This window comes from Carcharodon carcharias, chromosome 3 (assembly GCF_017639515.1).
Source record: "Carcharodon carcharias isolate sCarCar2 chromosome 3, sCarCar2.pri, whole genome shotgun sequence".
In the NCBI taxonomy this organism is placed as follows: domain Eukaryota; kingdom Metazoa; phylum Chordata; class Chondrichthyes; order Lamniformes; family Lamnidae; genus Carcharodon; species Carcharodon carcharias.
In genome coordinates this window covers 25,565,686-25,585,794 of record NC_054469.1, presented here as the reverse complement: position 1 = coordinate 25,585,794, position 20,109 = coordinate 25,565,686, and the positions used below count along the sequence as shown (strand labels likewise).

Genomic DNA, 20,109 nt, shown 5'->3' with positions numbered 1-20,109 from the left:
GCCCTGACTTCTTTATTTTTGTACTCCAACGCCTTCCAAAAAAGGCCAAGATGCACTTCGCCTTCCTAATTGCTTGCTTTACCTGCAGGCTAACTTCCTGTGTTACTTGTATGAGCACACCCTTTGAATATTAACATTTACAATTTTCTGGTTTTTTAGAACATACTCTGCTTTTCTATTCTTCCTATCAAAGTGAATAACCTCACACCTCCCTGCATTATACTCCATCTACCAACTTGTTGCCTACTCATTTAAAAGGTCTATTTATTTCTGCAGCCTCTTGTGTCCTCACAGCTTACATTCCCACCTAGCTTTGTATCATCACCAAAACTAGATACGTCATTCTCTGTCTCCTTGTCTAAGTCACTAATATTGTAAATAGCTGAGGCCCCAGCACTGATCCTTGTGGCAAAGATGGTGTTGAGCTTCTTGAGTGTTGTTTGAGTTACAATCAACCAGGCAAACACAAGGTACACCATCACACGAGTGTCTTGTAGGTGGTAGACTCTGGAGAGTCAGGAGCTGAGTTATTCACCGCAGAATTTCCAACCTCTGACCTGCTCTTGTAACCGCAGTTTCTGAATGACTGTGCCAGTTAAGTTTCTGGTCAGTCATAACTCAGGATGTTGACAGTGGGAGATTTAGTGATGGTAATGTCTTTATACATTGGGAGTTGATTAGATTCTCTCTTGTTGGAAATCTGGCACTTGTGTGGCACAAATGTTACTTGTCAGTTATCAGTCCAAGCCTGAATCCTGGCAAAGCTACATTCATGCTCCACCTATTTCATTTTGGTCTGAGAGAAGACAATTCCTCTCTCCTGGCATAAAGGGTGTCAGTCACGTCCCTTATGCATCAGTGGACGGACAACTGTGGAGAGAGTCTAATTGACGCATTCTCCAGCCTGGTTTGGGGCCGTGCCCTCTGGAGGAGGATATCTTCCTCCTTTCTTGCTGGTACCAGGAATAGAGAGAAGAGAGAATTAGTGATTGACTATAAGCAAGCTGAATTATTAAAAATCACTGACAGTCATTGCCTGCATGCTATCGATGTATACTGGCTTGTTGGGGGAGGCTGATCTCAACTCCTTCACGAGAACAACCCCTTTCCTCACAAGTGAGTCCTGTGGCCTGTTCCTCTAACTTGACACGTGGCAGAAGGGTGATCTTCGCAGCTCCCTCTCCAATCATATTTCGCTTCTTTTGTTATGTTCATTTGTGTTCTGCATAAAGACAGATGGATTGACTGTGAGCACAGTGGCATGAGATGGTGAGCTTAACATTGCTGGCAGACATTCAGTGACAATGTCCCACCTGCAGGTCTGTGGATGCCAACCCTTCAATTGCCTGATACCCTTATGAGAATGTGAGTTGACAGTGAGTAGAAGTTTCATGTACCTTGGTGGAGCGGTGCAGATCATTCATCCCTTTCCTGCACATCAGGGTGGTCCTTTTCTGCGGGACCATGGGGCAGAGGATTTCCCATGTTTGGGCACCATAGTTTTCTTCGTCACTGCAACAGCTGCTCTGCAGTGAGTGGATGTCTGGCTAGGTGCCATTTAAATATGTTGCCAGGACCTTCGGCCCCATTAGGGTCGGGCAACGTCCTTCCTGTCCTGCCTTGAGATTTGCCGAGCTCCTCACTGATGCATAATTAATGAACTGAAAAGCAGAAGTGTGTTCAGCCTTCCTGCCGCCCAGCGAGACTCACGCTGCCTTTCCTGCCTGCCACCGCACTTAGTCTGCAGAATAGAAAATTGATTAGTAATAACAATTGCAAACATAGACTAAAAGTGTTCCAGAACGGAGGGCTCTAACCTTCTTAATATTACCATAGTTACCGCTGTTATCCTCATGATAACTGAATATATGAAGAACCAACTTTTATCTTTATGAAATCAGTGTACGAAAAGAGGCCATTGAAAAAATTAATTTCTCTCAAATAAAGATAGCTTTTCAAATGTATGATACTTAAGACAATAATAACAATAGGATGAATTAGCACACACAATGTTTATATATATATATATATACACATTCATAATTGAATCATATCTGGCTATTGAGATCATTACTGCTGTGCAAGGTTTGGCATTGACCTGACCTTTTATCTTGCACTAAATTATTAAAATCTCTGTGATCCTTAGCCCTGCCTGTACTTTTCAAACAAGAACTTCAGAGTAAAGAAGCTGAAGAAGGCAGTACAGTGTCATTGTGTTGTGAGGTTACGAAACATGATGCACCCGTTCAGTGGAAAAAAGGATCTTCAATACTTGACTCAAGTAACAAGTATGAAATGAAGCAAGAAGGTTCCATTATTGAGTTGCATATTCACAACCTAAAACCAGAAGATGCGGGAGAATATACCTGTGATTCAGGGGATCAACAGACCACAGCCTTCTTAAAAGTAAAAGGTAGGACACTGACCATTACATGATATGATTAAATTAGATTTTAACACTGCATTGTTTCATGTATGCTCAGTATTGTTCCTATCTCATTGAAGGAAGGTAATGGACTAGAAATGCAGACATGTCTGTTCTTGTACATTTGGGATGGAGGAGGTACAATCAGTGGGCAGGGTACAATCCCTGAGTCAAAACTGTGAAGCTCGAGGCAGCCCAATGTTGATCCTCATTTCCATGGCCAGAATTGTCCAGTCGGCGAACGGGGGTGGGGCCTGCTTGCCGATGAGTAAAATGACGCGCGGTGTCGTCGGGCGTGCATCCCGATGTCACTGTGTGTCATTTAGATTGTTAGTTTGGTGGATGCACAGCCGACTCGGCTGCACACGCGCCGAACTGTCAAAGGCCTATTAAGGCCATTTAAATAGTCATTAACTCAATTAAATGAGCTGCCCTTCCAACCTTAAGGTTGGTGGACAGGCAAAGAGCCCAGGCGGCCTTCGCATTTCTCATGAAACCTCATCCACGGGCGGGATGGGGTTTCATGAAGTGTTTTAAAGTGTAGTAAAAATGTTTACGTTAATTCTTTGACATGTCCCAGCTCATGTGACAGTATCACATGAGGGGACATGTTTCAAAAGTTTTTTCCTTACTTTATTTAAACTTAAACACGTCAAATGGATCTCCCTGAAGCACAGAGGTGAAATAGAAGCTGGTTTAAGGAGGGGGTGTGGTGGGACAGGTAGAGCTGGATAGAGGGCTAGTGATAGGTGGAGATAGTCAAAAGATGTCATAGACAAAAGGACAATGAATGTTGAAGGCTCTTTGCCTGTCCACCAACCTTAAGGTCGGACGGGCAGCTCATTTAATTGAGTTAATGACTACTTAATGAATAATAGCTATTATATTGAATATTATCGAAGGAATGTGCTAATTAAGGGTAGAAAGCAGAACAAGCAAGGTACAGATAGCCCTAGTGGGGTGGGGTGGGGTGAAGGGAAGGGATCGAAATTAGCTAAAAGGTAAAGCTAAAACAATGGATGGAAATACATTTCAAAATAATGAAAATAGGTGGGAAAAGAAAAATGTACATAAATTATTGGAAAATAAGGGGGATCAGAACTGGAGTGGGGTTGGAGAAGAGATCCCTGCGTCGTCCTTTTCCATTGTTAAGACCGATGCAAAGTATTCATTAATGCACGTCGTCCGGTTCCACACACACATTAGCTCTATAGTCCCTAACTTGCCCTACTTTTTCCCAAGTTATTCTCTTGCTCCGTATAAATTAAAAAAAACCCTTTGGTTTTCCTTTATTCTATCCACCAATGCTTTCTCATGCACTCTCTTAGCTTTCCTAATTTCCTTATCAAGTTTCCTTTGCGCTTTTTATACCCCTCTAGGGACTCTGCCCTATTGAGCCCTTGGTACCTGCCATAAACTTCTCCTTTTTCCTTAATCCTAACCTTATGTCCCTTGACATCCAGGGTTCCCCAGACGATCCCGCACTTTGTTTTTACGGGAACATATTTGCCCTGTACTCTATCTATTTCCTCCTTGAATGCCTCCCATTGCTCTGACCCAGTTTTATCTGCAAATTGCTGCTCCCGGTCTACTTGGGCTAAATCATATCTTGTCTTAGTAAAATTAGCCTTTCCCCGGTTTGGAACTTTTATTCCCAGCGCAACCTTATCCTTTTCCATAAGTATCCTAAATCTAACTGAATAATGGTCACTATCTCAAAAATGCTCCCCTACTGATATGCCTTCCCCCTGCCCAGGCTCATTTCCGAATATTAGGTCCAGAACTGTCCCCTCCCTTGTTGGGCTTTCTACATACTGACTAAAAAAGTGCTCCTTGATGCAACTTTTGAATTTTGCTCCCTCCCTATCTTACACACTAAATCTATCCCAGTTAATATTTGGGTAGTTAAAATCCCTTACTATTGCTGCCTTATTATCCTTACACTTCTCTGAAGTTTCATTACATATTCTCTATCTTACTCTGACTATTTGGGGGCCTATAGCACACACCCAACTGTGTGTTTGCCCCTTTTGTGATTTTTACTTCTACCCAAATTGTCTAATTTGATGATCAAAGAACAAAGAAAAGTACAGCACAGGAACAGGCCCTTCGGCCCTCCAAGCCTGCACCGATCAAATTTCCCGTCAACTAAAACATTTTGCACTTCCGGCGTCCGTATCCCTCTTTTCCCATCCTATTCATGTATTTGTCAATCTGCCTCTTGAACACCACTATCGTACCTGCTTCCACCACCTCCTCTGGCAGCGAATTCCAGACACTCACTACCCTCTGCATAATATACTTGCCCCGCACATCTCCTCTATAGTTTTCTCCTCTCACCTTAAATCTATGTCCCCTAGTAATTGACTCTTCCACCCTGAGAATAAGCTTCTGAGTATCTACTCTGTCCATGCCACTCATAATTTTGTAAACTTCTATCAAGTCGCCCCTCAGTCTCCGTTGCTCTGGTGAGAACAATCCAAGTTTCACCCAAGCTCTCCTCATAGCTAATAACCTCCAGACCAGGCAGCATCCAGGTAAACATCCTCTGTACCCTCTCCAACGCCTCCATATCCTTCTGGTAATGTGGTGACCGGAATTGCACGCAATATTCCAAATGTGGCCTAACCAAGGTTCTATACAGCTGCAGCATGACTTCCCAGCTTTTATATTCAATATCCCTGCCAATGAAGGCAAGCATGCCATATACATTCCTGACTTCCTTATCCACCTGTGTTGCCACTTTCAGTGACCTGTGGACCTGTACACACAGATCCCTCTGCCTGTCGATGCCCTTAAGGGTTCTGCCATTTACTGTATAATTCCTGTCTGTATTAGACCTTCCAAAATGCATTACCTCGCATTTGTCTGGATTAAAATCCATCTGCCTTTTCTCCGCCCAAGTCTGCAACCGATCTATATCCCGTTGTATCCTTTGACAATCCACTTCACTATCTGCAACTCCTCCAACCTTAGTGTCGTCTGCAAACTTACTAATTAGCCCAGTTACATTTTCCTCCAAATTGTTTATGTATACTACAAACTGCAAAAGTCCCAGCACTGATCTCTGTGCAACTCCACCAGTCACAGCCCTCCATTCTGAAAAGTACCCTTCCACAGCTACCCTCTGTCTTCTATGACTAAGCCTGTTCTGTATCCATCTTGCCAACTCACCTCTGATCCCATGCGACTTTACCTTCTTTACCAGTCTGCCTTGAGGGACCTTGTCAAAGGCCTTACTTAAATCCATGTATATAACTTTCACTGCCCTTCTATCGTCGATCATCTTCGTCACTTCCTCGAAAAACTCGATCAATCCTTCCATGATATCATCCCTCATCACTGCTATAATTGAATCCTTGATCAATATTGCAACCCCTCCTCCCCCAATACTGTCGCCCTCTCCATATCGTCTGAATACCCTTCAACCAGGAATGTTAAGCTGCCAATCCTGCCCTTTTAGCCAAGTCTTGGTCAGAGCACCTGAACTGGAATGGGACCAACATCCTTGCGGGGAGGTTTGCTAGTGCTGTTGGGGAGGGTTTAAACTAACTTGGCAGGGGAATAGGATCCTAAGAGGAGGTTCAGCAAGTGGAGATGCACAGCCAAAATTAGAAGAGAGAGCAAGTGTGGAAGGCATAGAAATTATAGGCCTGTTAAGGCACAGGGGAGTTTGGCAAGGTTGGATGGTATTTATTTTAATGCAAGGAGTGTGACGAATGAGGCAGATGAGTTGAGGGCACAAATTAACACATGGAAGTATGACGTCATTGATGTTACAGAGACATGGTTGAGGGAGAGGCAGGATTGGCATCTCAATATTACGGGATATAGGGTCTTCAGGTGAGACAGGAAAGGAGGGAAAAGAGGAGGGGGTATTGCAATATTGATCAAGAAATCAATTACAGCAATAAGGAGGGATGACATCTTAGAAAGCTCCTCAAATGAAGCCATATGGGTAGAACTTAAAAACAAAAAAGGAGCAACCTCATTGTTTGGTGTGTACTAAAGGCCCCCAAACAGTCAGAGAGAAATAGACGAGCAGATATGTAGGCAAATTTCCGAGAATTGTAAAAATGATAAGGTAGTAATACTGGGGGATTTCAGCTTCCCCAATATTAACTGGGTTAGTCATAGTGTGTTAGGTTTATAGGGAGCGGAATTGTTAAAATTCATCCAGGAGAGCTTTTTAAGCCAGTACATAGAAGGTCCTACAGGAGAGGGTGTGGTCCTGGATTTAATTTTAGGGAATGAAGCCAGGCAGGTGGTAGAGGTATCAGTGGGGGAGCATTTTGCAGATAGTGATCATAACTCTGTTAGATTCAAGGTTGTAATGGAAAAGGACAAGGATGGGCCAGAAATCAGAGTTCTAAATTGGGGGAAGGCCGATTTTAATAAGATCAGATATGATTTGGCCAGAGTGGACTGGGAGCAGCTACTTTTAGGTAAATCTGCATCAGAACAGTGGGACTCATTCAAATAGGAAATAGGAAAAGTAAAGGGCCAACATATTCCAGTAAAGATATAGGGTAGGACCAACCATTCCAGCCAACCCTGGATGTTGAGGGATATAGAGGATTGGATAAAGAGAAAAAGGGAGGCCTATGGCAGATACCGAGGGCTCAAACACTGGAAGCCCTAGCAGAGTATAGAATGTGTAGAGGGGAACTTAAAAAGGAAATTCGGAGAGCCAAAAGGGAGCAGGAAAATATATTGGCAGATAAAATAAAGGAAAATCTAAAGTTATTTTACAAGTACACTGAGAGTAAGAGAATAACTAAGGAAAGAGTAGTGCCCATTAAGGACTACAGTGATAATTTGCATACAGATCCGGAAGAGGTAGGTGGGGTTCTAAATGAGTACTTTGTATCAGTGTTCACAAGTGAGAGGGACAACATGGGCATGGAAATCAAGCTGACGGTCTGTGATATAATTAATGAAACTAGCATAGGCAGAGAGGAGGTTCTAAGTGATCTGGCAAGCTTAAAAGATACATCCCCAGGCCCAGTTGAAATGTATCGCAGGCTGTTGAGTGAGGCAAGGGAGGAGATAGCAGTGGGGCTGGTAATAACTTTCAATCCCTCTCTGGCCTCAGGAGAGGTGCCGGAGGACTTTAGAACAGCCAACGTGGTACCGTTATTCAAGAAGGGAAGCAACGATAAACCAGGGAAAAACGGACCAGCTAGTATAACCACAGTGCTGGGGAAACTATTGGAAGCAACTCTGAGGGACAGAATTAATTTACACTTGGAGAGGCAGGGATTAATCAAGGACAGTCAACATGGTTTTGTTAAGGGGAGGTCATCTCTGACCAATTTGATTTAAATTTTTGAAGAGGTGCCTAGTTGTGAGATGAGGGCAATGCATTTGACGTGGTCTGCTTGCACTTCAGCAAGGCTTTTGATAAGGTCCCGCATGGGAGACGGATAAGGAAGGTAAGAGCCCATGGCGTCCAAGGCAATTTGGCAAATTGGATCCAGAATTAGTGAAGTGGCAGGAAGCAGATGGCGATGGTCGAGGGATGTTTTTGTGACTGGATGTCTGTGTCCAGTGGGGTTCCACAGGAATCATTGTTGGGTCCCTTGCTGTTTTTGGTATTTATAAAGGATTTAGACTTAAATGTAGGAGGGTTGATCAGCAAGCTCGCGGATGACACAAAAATTGATGGGGTGTTAAATAGTAAGGAGGATACCGTTAGACTGCAGGAGGATATAGACAGGCTGGTCAGATGGGCTGATTAATGTTAAATCGAATTTAATTCGGATAAGTGTGAGGTGATGCACTTGGGCAGGACAAACATGGCACGGGAATACACGATGAATGGTAGGACCCTGGGAAGTACCGAGGATCCAAGCGACCTAGGTGTACGTGTCTACCGGTCCCTTAAGGTAGTGTGATAAGTCGATAAGGTGGTTAAGAAGGCATATGGGATACTTGCCTTTATTAGCCAAGGCATAGAACATAACAGCAGGGAGGTTATGCAGGAACTGTATAAAATGCTGGTAAGGCCACAGCTATAGTATTGCATGCAGTTCTGGAATCGGCATTATAGGAAGGATGTGATTGCACTAGAGGGAGTGCAGAGGAGATTTTCCAGGATGTTGCCTGGGCTGGAGAGTTTTATTTTTGAGGAGAGATTGGATAGACTGGAGTTATTTTCCCTGGAGAAGGCAGATTGAGGGGAACATGATTGAAGTGTATAAAACTATGAGGGGCATAGATAGGGTGGACAGGAAGGAATTTTTCCCCCTGGTGGAGGGATCAATAATCAGGGGTCATAGATTTAAGGTAATGTGCGGGAGGCTTGGTGGGGATGTGAGGAAGACTTTTTTCACCCCGAGGGTGGTGGGAATCTGGAACTCACTGCCTCAGAGGGTGGTAGAGGTAGAAACCCTCAGAACATTTTAGAAGTATTTGGATGTGCACTTGTGATGCCATGGCATACAAGGCTATGGGCCTAATGCTGGAAAATGGGATTAGAATAGTTACGTACCTGTTTGACTGGTGCAGATTTGATGGGCCAAATGGCCTTTTTCTGTGCTGTAGACCCCTATGACTCTGTAGCTCCGATATTGTACTCCCATGTGCCTATCTGTGCCCGCAGCTCATCTGTCTTATTCCTCAGGCTCCTTGCATTAAAATATATTCCATTTAGCCTTGCTAAACTCACTTCTTTCTTATCTAGCCTGTGCTTCCTCTGCCTTCCAGACTCACTTACTAACGCTTTAACTTCTAATTTTATCTCAGCTTCTCTCCCCTCTGAAGTACTTTTCAGGATCCCATTCCCCTGACAATTTAGTTTAAATCTGCCCCAACAGCATTAGCAAACCTCTACGCAAGGATTTTAGCCCCGTTCCTGTTTGGATGTAACCCGTCCAACTTGTACAGGTCTCACCTCACCCATAAATGGTCCCAATGCCCCAGGAATCTAAAGCCCTCTCTCCCGCACCATCTCGCCAGCCGTGCATTCATCTGCTCTGTTCCTATACTCACTACTGCGTGGTACCAGGAGTAATCCCGCTTTTCAATTTCCTACCTAACTTCCTCAAGTCTGCTTACAGGACCCCATTTCTCTTTCTTCCTCTGTTATTAGTCCCAACATGGATCACAACCTCTGTCTGTTCCCCCTCCCTCTTCAGAACACTGTGCTGACGTTCCGTGACAACCTTGTCCCTGGCACCCATGAGGCAACATACCATTCTGGAGGCACATCTATGGCCGCACAAGTGCCTGTCTGGTTCCACTCATTAACAACCCCCCTACCAATATTGCCCATCCACAATTCTTCCTCTCCCTGCTGAGAAGCTGGACCACACACAGTGCCATGGCCTTGGCTCTGGTTGGCCCCCATAGAGGAACTGTCACTTTCACCGTTTTCCAAGGTCGAAAAGCGGTTTGCGATTGAGATGCACTTTGGGGGGATTCCCTCACTACCTGCCTGGTCCCCTTCATCTGTCTGGTAGTCATACATTCCCTCACTTGCATTTCCTTAAGCTGCGGGGTGACCACATCCTGAAATGTGCGAATCACGAATCTCTCAGTCTCATGCATGCACCGTAGTTTGAGTTGCCCCAGTTGGGGTAACCTCCTGCACACTTGGTATTCCAGACTGCCAGGAGTGTGTAGGATTTCCCACATAGCGCAGGATGTGCAAATCACATGACTGAGCTCCCAGACATATCTTAACTTAATAGAATACCTCTGCTTTTATTTTATCCTTTCTCCTACTTGAGTATAGATTAGAATATTGTTCCCCTGGAAAGACTAGATCCTCTAGATGTTGCTGACTGCTTGTCCCAGGGTCCTCCTCTCGCACTCTCCTCTTGGTGCTGCTGACTGCCTATCCCAGTGTCCTCCTCTCGCACTTTCGCTGTTTTAACCTCTCTGTCCCGAAGTCTCGCTGTTTTAACCTCTCTCTCCCAAAGTTTCACTGTTTAACCGAACTATTGCAAATTATTTAGATAAGTTGTTTGTGACTGCGTAAAATTCTTAAATTGTACATGGTAAGGAAATTACTTTCAAAATCAAAATTCAATTGTAAAATCTTTTTATTCCTGATTGAGCATATATGCAAATTTTCATTTTCTCTTTCAAATTAATAATGAATACTGTATCGCATACAGTATTATTAGTTTAATGAAAGAATAACTAAAAAAATACTAGAGTGAGAAATTAGAGCATGTGAGAAAGCTAGCTAGAAATATAAAAACAAGCCGTAAAAGTTCCTACAAACATTTAAGATGGAAAAGAGTAACTAAAGTGAGTATTGGTCACTAGAGAGTGAATTTGGAGAACTAATAATGGAAAGCAAGGAAATGGTGGAAGCGTTGAACAGGTGTTTTGTGTCTGTCTTCAATAGAAGGCAGAAATAACATCCCAGAAATAATTGTGAATCAAGAACTGAAAGGGAAGGAGGAACTTAAAACTATCACCATGACCAGGGAAAAGATATTGTGCAAACTATTTGATTAAAAGCTGACAGTAGCCAGGACCTGATGGCCTGCATCTTCGGGCCTTAAAATAAGTGTCTGCAGAGATGGTAGATGCATTGATGCATCTAGGGAAATTACTAGAACCCATTATTAAGGAGGTTATGGCAGGATACTTAGAAAATCATAATGCAGTCAGGCAGAGTCAACATGACAATATAAAAGCGAAATAATGCGGATGCTGGAAATCTGAAATAAAACAGAAAAACTCAGCAGGTCTGGCAGCATCTGTGGAGAGAGAAACAGAGTTAACGTTTCGAGTCTATATGAATCTTCTTCAGAGTCAACATGGCTTTGTGAAAGGAATTTATTAGAATTCTTTGAGGAAGTAATAGGTAAAGTGGTTAAAAGGGACCCTGTAGATGTGGTGTACTTGGATTTCCAAAAGGTATTTGGTAAGGTGCCACATTAAAAGTACTTCCGGAAATAAGAGCTCATGGTGTAGGGGTAACATATTAGCATGGATAAAAGATTAGTTAGCTGACAGGAAGCGGAGCCTCAGGATAAATGGGTTAATTTTGGATTGGCAAGCTGCAACTAGTGCCACAGGGATCAGTGCTGGGGCCTCAACTATTTACAACTTTATCAAATACTTGGATTAAGGGACAAAATATTTGGAGCTCAATTTGTGATGACACCAAGAAAAGTAGCAAAATAAGTCTCAAGAGGAGGTAAAGAGTCTACAAAGGGTTAAATGATTAGGAAACAAATATGGGGAAAATTTGTCCATTTTGGCAGGAAAAATCGAGAAGTGGTATATATTTAAATGCAGAGAGATTTCACAACTATGTGGTAGAGATGGATCTGGGTGCCTTGATGCCTGAATCATAAAAACTTCGTATGCAAGTACAGCAAGCAATTAGGAAGGCAAATGGAATGTTAGTCTTTATTGCAAGGGGAATGAACCGTAAAAGTAGGGAAGTTTTGCTGCAGTTCTATAGGACCTTGGTGTGACCACACCTAGATTACTGTGTGCAGTTTGGTCTCCTTGTTTAAGAAAGGATATAACTGTATTGGAAGCAGTACAGAGAAGGCTCACGTGGCTGATTCCTGGGATGAAGGGTTTGTCTTATAAAGGATTATTGAACAGGTTGGCCCTATACCCATTAGAGTTTAGAAGAATGAGAGGTGATCTTATTGAAACATATAAGACCCTGAGGACATTTGATTGGGCTGTTGCCAGGAGGATGTTTCCTCTTGTGAGGGAGACTAGAACTAGGGGACACAGTTTAAAAATAAAGGGTATCCCATTTAAGACAGAAATGAGATTTTTTTTCTCCCAAATGGCTATTAGTATGTGGAATTCTCTTCTGCAGAAAACAGTGGAGGCTGCATCATTGAATTGATTTGAGGCTGAATTAGATAGATTCTTGATAGACAAGGGAGTCAAGGGCTGTGGGTGGTGGTGTGCAGTTAGAAAAGTGGATTTGAGCACCCACTCAGAACTGCCATGATCTTATTGAATGGCGGAGTAGGTCCGAAGAGCTGAATTACCTACTCCTGCTCCCGAGGCCTACGCTCCTGTGAATTTTTTCAGGATAATAAGTGACTTATTGGGCAGAATTTTTGGGTTGGTGAGCGGGACCGCTTGCCGACGCATAAAATGACGCGCTGCGATGTCGGGCGTGCATCCCGACGTCACCGCACGTCATTCAGATTGTCAATTCGGCGGGGGCGCAGCCAGCTTGGCTGCGCGCACACCGAGCTATCAAAGACCTATTAAGACCTGTTAAAAAGTAATTAACCTAATTAACTGAGATGCCCGTCCAACCTTAAGGTTGGCAGGCAGGCGAACAGACCAGGTGGCCTGCGCATTTTTCTTGAAACCTCATCCACAGGCGGGATGAGTTTTCATGAAAGGCTGAAGGATTTATTATTTAGATAAAAATTTCTGAAATAAATAATGGACATGCCTCAGCTCATGTGACAGTTTCACATGAGGGGACATGTCCTTAAATTCTTTTCTCATCTTTATCCAAATTTCCATAATTTAAGCAATCCGTACAGGGAGCGGTCAGTGCTTCCGGGTGCACGTCATGATGGGCAGGCCTTAATTGGACCGCCCACGTAAAATGGTGGTGCGGCCCCGATTGTGGGCGCCAAACGGATTCGCCCCCGCCCTACCCCCCAAACAGGGGGAAATTTCTGCCCATTTGTTTCAGTGTTAATTGAACTAAATTTTGAAAATTACTGTCTTTTAGCCTTGCCTGTACTTTTCAAGAAAGAGCTGCATAATCAGGAGGTCGAAGAGGACAGTACTGCCAAGCTGATCTGTGAGGTCACCAAACCTGATGCCCCAGTGAAATGGAGAAAGGGATCAATGCTGCTTGAGCCAAGTAGCAAGCATGAAATGAAGCAAAAAGGCCCCTGTGTTGAGTTGCTTATTCACAGCCTAAAATTAGAAGATGCTGGAGAATATACCTGTGATTCTGGAGATCAACAGACCACTGCCTCCTTAAAAGTGAAGGGTAAGTCAACTGTCATCAGATATTGTGATTCAAAGTAATAAATTTTGTCATTTGTAATTTTTCATGCAACTCACCATTCTTGCTAACCTTTTGTTGGCAGGATTTTTTTTAAATTCATTCATGGGATGTGGACTTCACTGGCAGGGCCAGCTTTTATTGTCCATCCCCAGTTGCCCTTGAGAAGGTGGCGGTGAGCTGTCTTCTTGAACCGCTGCAGTCCATGTGGTGTGGGTACATCCACAGTGCTGTTAGGAAGGGAGTTCCAGGATTTTAACCCAGCAACAGTGAAGGAACGGGCAATATATTTCCAAGTCAGGATGGTGAGTGACTTGGAGGGGAACTTCAAAGTGGTGGTGTTCCCATCCATCTGTTGCCCTTGTCCTTCTAGATGGCAATGGTCATGAGTTTGGAAGGTGCTGTCTAAGGAGCCTTGGTTAATTCCTGCAGTGCATCTTGTAGATGGTACACACTGCTGCTACTGTGCGTCGGTGGCGGAGGGAGTGAATGTTTGTAGATGTTGTGCCAATAGAGCAGGCTGCTTTGTCCTGGATGGTGTCAAACTTCCTGTGTGTTGTGGGAGCTGCATTCATCCAGGCAAGTGGGGAGTATTCCATCACCCCCCATGACTTGTGCCTTGTAGATGGTGGACAGTCTTCGGGGAGTGAGGAGGCGAGTTACTCGTTACATGATTCCTAGCCTCTCACCTGTTCTTGTAGCCACAATATTCATATGGCTAGTTCAGTTTCTGGTCAGTGGTAACCCCCAGGATGTTGATTGTGGGGGATTCAGTGACTTTAATGTCATTGAACATCAAGGGTCAATGGTTGGATTCTCTCTTGTTGGAGATTGTCATTGCCTGACACACTTGTGTGGCGCAGATGATACTTGCCACTTGTCAGCCCAAGCCTGCATATTGCCCAGGTCTTGTTGCATTTGGACATGGACTGCTTCAGTATCTGAGGAATTGGGATTGGCGCTGAACGTTGCGCAATCACCAGCGAACATCCCCACTTCTAACCATATAATGGAAGGAAGGTCACTGAAGAAGCAGCTGAAGATGGCTGGACCGAGGACACTGTCCTGAGGACCTCCTGCAGTGATGAACTGGAGCTGAGATGACTGGCCTCCAACAACAATACCATCTTCCTTTGTGCTAGGTATGACCCCAACCAGCTGAGAATTTTCACCCTGATTCTCATTGACCCAGTTTTTCTACGGATCCTTGATATCACACTCAGTCAAATGCTGTCTTGATGTCAAGGGCAGTCACTCTCACCTCACCTCTGGAGTTCAGTTGTTTTGTCCATATTTGGACCAAGGCTGCAATGTGATCAGATGCTTAGTGACCCTGGCATAATCCAAACTGAATGTTGTTGAGCAGGTTATTGCTAAGCATGTTCTGCTTGATAACACTGTTGATGACCCCTTTCATCACTTTACTGATGATGGAGAGTAGACTGATGGGGCCAGGTTGGATTTGTCCTTTTTGTGTACAAGACATACTTGGGCAATTTTTCACATTGCTGGTTAGATACCAGTATTGTAGCTGTACTGGAACAGCTTGGCTCGGGGCTTTGCAAATTTTCAGCATCCAGTGCCTTCAGCCATTTCTTGCTAGCACATGAAGTGAATCAAATTGGCTGAGGACTGCCATCTGTGATGCTGGGATCCTCTGGAGGAATTTGAGATGGATCACCCCCTCAGCGTTTCTGGCTGATGATTGTAGCAAATTCTTCAGCCTTAACTTTTGCACTGATGTACTGGGCTCCCCCATCATTGAATAAGAGGATATTTGTGGAGCCTTCTCCTCCAGTGAGTTGTTCAGTTGTGAACCACCATTCATGACTGGATGTGGCAGGCCTGCAGAGCTTAGATTTGATCCATTGGTTGTGAAATTGCTTCGCCCTGTCTATGACTTGCTACTCAGGCTGTTTGGCAGACAGGTCGATCTATGTTGTAGCTTCACCAGTCTGATACTCATTTTTAGGTTTTCCTGGTGTTGCTCCTGGCTCCTGCAGTTTCATTGAGTCAGGGGTTGATTCCCTGGCTTGGTGGTAATGGTAGAGCGGGGGATATGCTGGGCCATGAGGTTACAGATTGTGGTTGAGTACTATTCTGCTGCTGCTGATGTCCCACAGCGCCTCATGGACACCCAGTCCTGAGTTGAAAGATCTTCTCGATAGTGCCACACAATACAATGGAGGGTATCCTCAGTGTGAAGACAGAACTTAGCCTCTACAAGGAGTGTACGGTGGTCACTTCCACAGATACTGTCATGGACAGATGCACCTGCGGCAGGCAGGTTGGTGTGGATGAGGTCAAGTATGTTTTTCCCTCTTTTTGGTTTCCTTCCCACCTGCTGTAGATCCAGTCTAGCAGCTATGTTCCTTAGGACTCAGTGAGCTTGGTCTGTCGTGGTGCTAGTGAGCCACTTTTGGTGATGGACATGAAGTCCCCTATCCAGACTATATTCTGCGCCATTGCCACCCTTGACAGTTGATGGCGGGGAGCGGGGGCATGGAACATTGTAATCAGCAGGTGTGGGTTTTTACGAAAATCGACAATGGTTTCATGGTCATTGTTAGACTTTTAATTCCAGATTTATATTGAATTCAGATTCCACTATCTGCTCTGACTGGATTCGAATCTGGGTCCCCAGAGCAGGTTATTGGATCTCTGGATTACCAGTCCAGTGACAATACCACTACCACACCGCCTCTCCCCTTAGATGGAGACTCTTTATTTTAGACTGTGCCCCCTAGTTCTATATTCCTCAATCATAAGAACATAGAAAACTGGAGCTAGAGTAAGACCATATGGACCTTCGAGTTGCTTCCACCATTCAATGTCATCATGGCTGATCTTCAGCCATAACAACACTTTCCTGCCTCCTTTCCCATCCCTTGATTGCCTGAGAGACCAAAGATTTGTCTGTCCTGGCCTTAAATGTATTCAAGAATGGAACATACACATCTTTCTACAGTAGAAAATTCCAACGATTCGCAACGTTTTGAGTGAAGAAGTTTCTCCCCATCTCAGTCTTAAATGATCAGTTTCTTAACCTGAGATAGTGCTCTCGTGTTCTGGATTCCTCAGCCCGGAGAAACAACCTCTCAATTTCTACTGTATCAAGTCCTATCAGAATTTGTGTGTTTCAGTGAGATCACCTGTCATCCATCTAAACCTCAGAGAATATAGACCCAATTTACTCAGCCTCTCATCATCTCATCACCCTGTCATTCCAAGGACTAATCTAGTGAACCTTTGCTGCACTGCTTCCATTGCAAGTATATCCTTCCTTAAAAATAGAGACCACAGCTGTGCATGATACTCTATGTGTGGTCTCATCAAAGCCCTGACTTCTTTATTTTTGTACTCCAATGCCTTCCAAAAAAGGCCAAGATGCACTTCGCCTTCCTAATTGCTTGCTGTACCTGCAGGCTAACTTTCTGTGTTACTTATATGAGCACACCCTTTGAATATTAACATTTACAAGTTTCAGGTTTTTTAGAACATACTCTGATAGGAAGAATAGAAAAGCAAAGTGAATAACCTCACACCTTCCTGCATTATACTCCATCTGCCACCTTCTTGCCAACTCATTTAAAAGGTCCATATCTTTCTGCAGCCTCTTGTGTCCTCACAGCTTACATTCCCACCTAGCTTTGTATCATCACCAAACCTAGATACGTCATTCTCTGTCTCTTTATCTAAGTCACTAATATTGTAAATAGCCCAGCACTGATCCTTGTGGCATAGATGGTGTTGAGCTTCTTGAGTGTTGTTTGATTTACAATCAACCAGACAAATGCAAGATACACCGTCACACTCCTGTCTTGTAGATAGTAGACTCTGTAAAGGCAGGAGCTGAGTTATTCACCGCGTAATTTCCAACCTCTGACCTGCTCTTGCAACCGCAGTTTCTGAATGACTAGGCCAGTTAAGTTTCTGGTCAGTCATAACTCAGGATGTTGACTGTAGGAGAGTTAGTGATGGCAATGTCTTTATACGTTGGGAGTTGATTAGATTCTCTCTTGTTGGAAATCTGAAAAATGTTACTTGTCAGTTATCAGTCCAAGCTTGAATCCTAGCAAAGCTACATTCATGCTCTACCTATTTCATTTTGGTCTGAGAAAAGACAATTCCTCTCTCCTGGCATAAAGGGTGTCAGTCACGTCCCTTATGCAGCAGTGGACGGACAACTGGGGAGAGAATCCAGTTGATGCATTCTCCAACCTGGAAAGATCCCCACCTAAAGAAGTTCATGGTCAATCACTTTCACTGCTACTGGCATTGACATCCTTTCCCTGCTCTGAGGTTGCAAGATTTTCTGGAAGAGTTCTCACCTCTTTAGTAAGATAGCATCAATGCACACATTTTCCTGACTTAGGCTGAGGTAAGACGAATGCTTCTGGAAGAACCTGAGCGGATAAGGCCTCATGCTGAGAACCTCCTCCCTCTATGGGCAGCTTGTTCTCTTCTGTGCTGCTTCTGCTTTTTCTCCTTTGGATGCTGCAGGTCAAGGATGATGATAACACTAGCAGCCATGACTGGAACCCTTGAATTCAAAACTTAGGCCTTCTCCACGTACAGCACCACTGCCTGACAACTTTGCCAATTTTAAACATCTTTACAAACATCCAGCAATTCTGCAAACTCAGACAGAGCCAGTCGAATTATCAGCAACCAACTAGAGAGTGGTTGATGATCCTTGTAAGTTGTGTTGTTGGGGGAGGGAGGGCTTCCTTTCTCCTGCTGAATGCATGTTGAGCAGTGTGTTTTCAAGAGATGGCATTATGGAGCGTTAACATTAAAATTGGCAGCACTGGTGTTGGATCAACTGACTGACCAGAAATTTATGTATGCTGTGGACACCATTTTGGGACAAAAATGGCACCCATGCGATTCAGGCCCACATCAAATACCTTTCTGGGGGGGTCTGTAGTGCAGGCATTAGGCTTTTGTAGCACCTGTTAATCTCCTTGCACCATAAAGAACCAGTTTGATATTACATGCTTCCTCCAAGGTCCGCAGATATCACAATTAACTGACACGCACAATGGAAATTAGTTCGATCTGGAATGTGACCAGTTTTGTGGTTGAGACCAGCTTCGAGTGTGATGTTTTATAAACCATTGTAAACGATTTTGGGAACCCGATTTGCACTGATTTGGCCAATTTTGGAATAATTATGATGAAAAAACAGTGCACCCCTAGCAGAAACTTAAAGCCAATATCTTTTAAAAAAAGCCAAGCTCACAGATCGCTCACCCTGATCCCTCCCACCCTGACCTTCTCACCTAAGGACCTCCTAACTCACACCAATTCCTCATTTTTACTTATGTGACCCTATGGCCAGGATTTTGCCCTCGTTGGGCGGGCTCGGCAAGGGTGAGCGGGAGCGGCTGCGAAAGCGATCGCTGCCCACAGTTGAGCATCGGCCACAATTTCATGCTCAGCGTTGCCTGGTTCTTGGCGGGAGGAGGGCGAATATGTTAGTTCATGCATGCGTGCTATTGTGTGCAATAAGAGCTGCCTCAGGGAGATTTAAATGAAAAATGAAGAATTTTAAAATATTTAAAGACATGTCCTCTCATGTGACTCTGTCACATGCACTAGGAGATGTTATGAATGAAACATTAACATTTATATTTAATTTTTAATTGCTGTTGGAAGCCTCATCCTGCCCATGGACAAGGTTTCCTAAAAAATGCAAAGGCCGTTTGGCCTTTTTGCCTGTCCGCCAACCATAAGGTTGGACAGGCAGTGAAAAATTTAATTCAATTAGCACTTTAATGACCTTAATAGGCCTTTTAATAGTTGGTGGGTGTGCTGCCGACTCCTTCATGCGCCCGCCGACCGAAATATCGCACGTGTGCACGAAGACGTCGGGATGCTCACCCAACAAGCAGAATATTCTGCACTATATCTCAGTGTTTCAGCATTTCTGCAGCACAGAAGGCGGCGATTCAGTCTGTCATGTCTGTGCTGGCTCTCCATAAGTGCTATTTCCTGATTACTACTACCCAGCCTTCTCCCCATAGTCCTGCTTCTTTTGCCAATTGCCCTCTGGTTCTTGATCCTCCACCAATGGGAACAGTTTCCAGTGTTGTCGAAGACTGCGTATGTCCAGGGAACTGGTTGGTCACATCTGCCAGCTGTTGCAGGATTTGGCCTTACGGGGACATAGAGGACATCCACTGCCAACTAGCTACCTCTTCGGACATTGAAGGGGATGGGTCTGAATAGGGCGAGGATTCAGACGAGCCACATGAAGATGCCATTGCATGGTTACAATGCAGCAGATGTGCCTGTGAAAACTTGATAGCTACAAGATTCCAGGAGAATAAGGTGATGACAAATGCCCACAATCAAGGTGTTCCTTGGCCTTAGATGCATGGGATGCCCCAATACATTCATTCTCAGCTTGAACCTTTCACAAAAGGTCAAGGATCTCACAATGATCACACAAGTGTCAGTAGTCGCCATGCGCTGTAATGATGGAATCATCCTTGGAAGAGAGAGTAGCCTTGGTAAAATTTGGCCACTGTAGAATGTGATTATCACTCTCTTAGCGCATGTCCTTAAACATCTTCATGTTGTATAATCATCTCACCTATGGCCTCACCAAATCAGTGTGCATGGCAGTTTTTAAGTGGCTGCAATTCCAAAATACACAGGGATGCAATCATGTCAGTATGACACCAGTTCAATAAGGTGACCCAAA

At 44.1% G+C, this 20,109-nt stretch overlaps 1 protein-coding gene across 6 annotated transcripts in view; it reads left to right on the top strand.

The window, feature by feature from the left end:
• obscnb (obscurin, cytoskeletal calmodulin and titin-interacting RhoGEF b) overlaps positions 1-20,109 on the top strand; it is a 625,157-nt gene that overhangs the window by 311,334 nt on the left and 293,714 nt on the right. For all 6 annotated transcript variants that reach the window (XM_041184481.1, XM_041184479.1, XM_041184482.1 and 3 more), the window contains 2 exons: positions 2,147-2,413; positions 13,116-13,382. In XM_041184481.1, the coding sequence (XP_041040415.1) occupies positions 2,147-2,413; positions 13,116-13,382 (534 nt within the window). The remainder of the gene's footprint in view (positions 1-2,146; positions 2,414-13,115; positions 13,383-20,109) is intronic.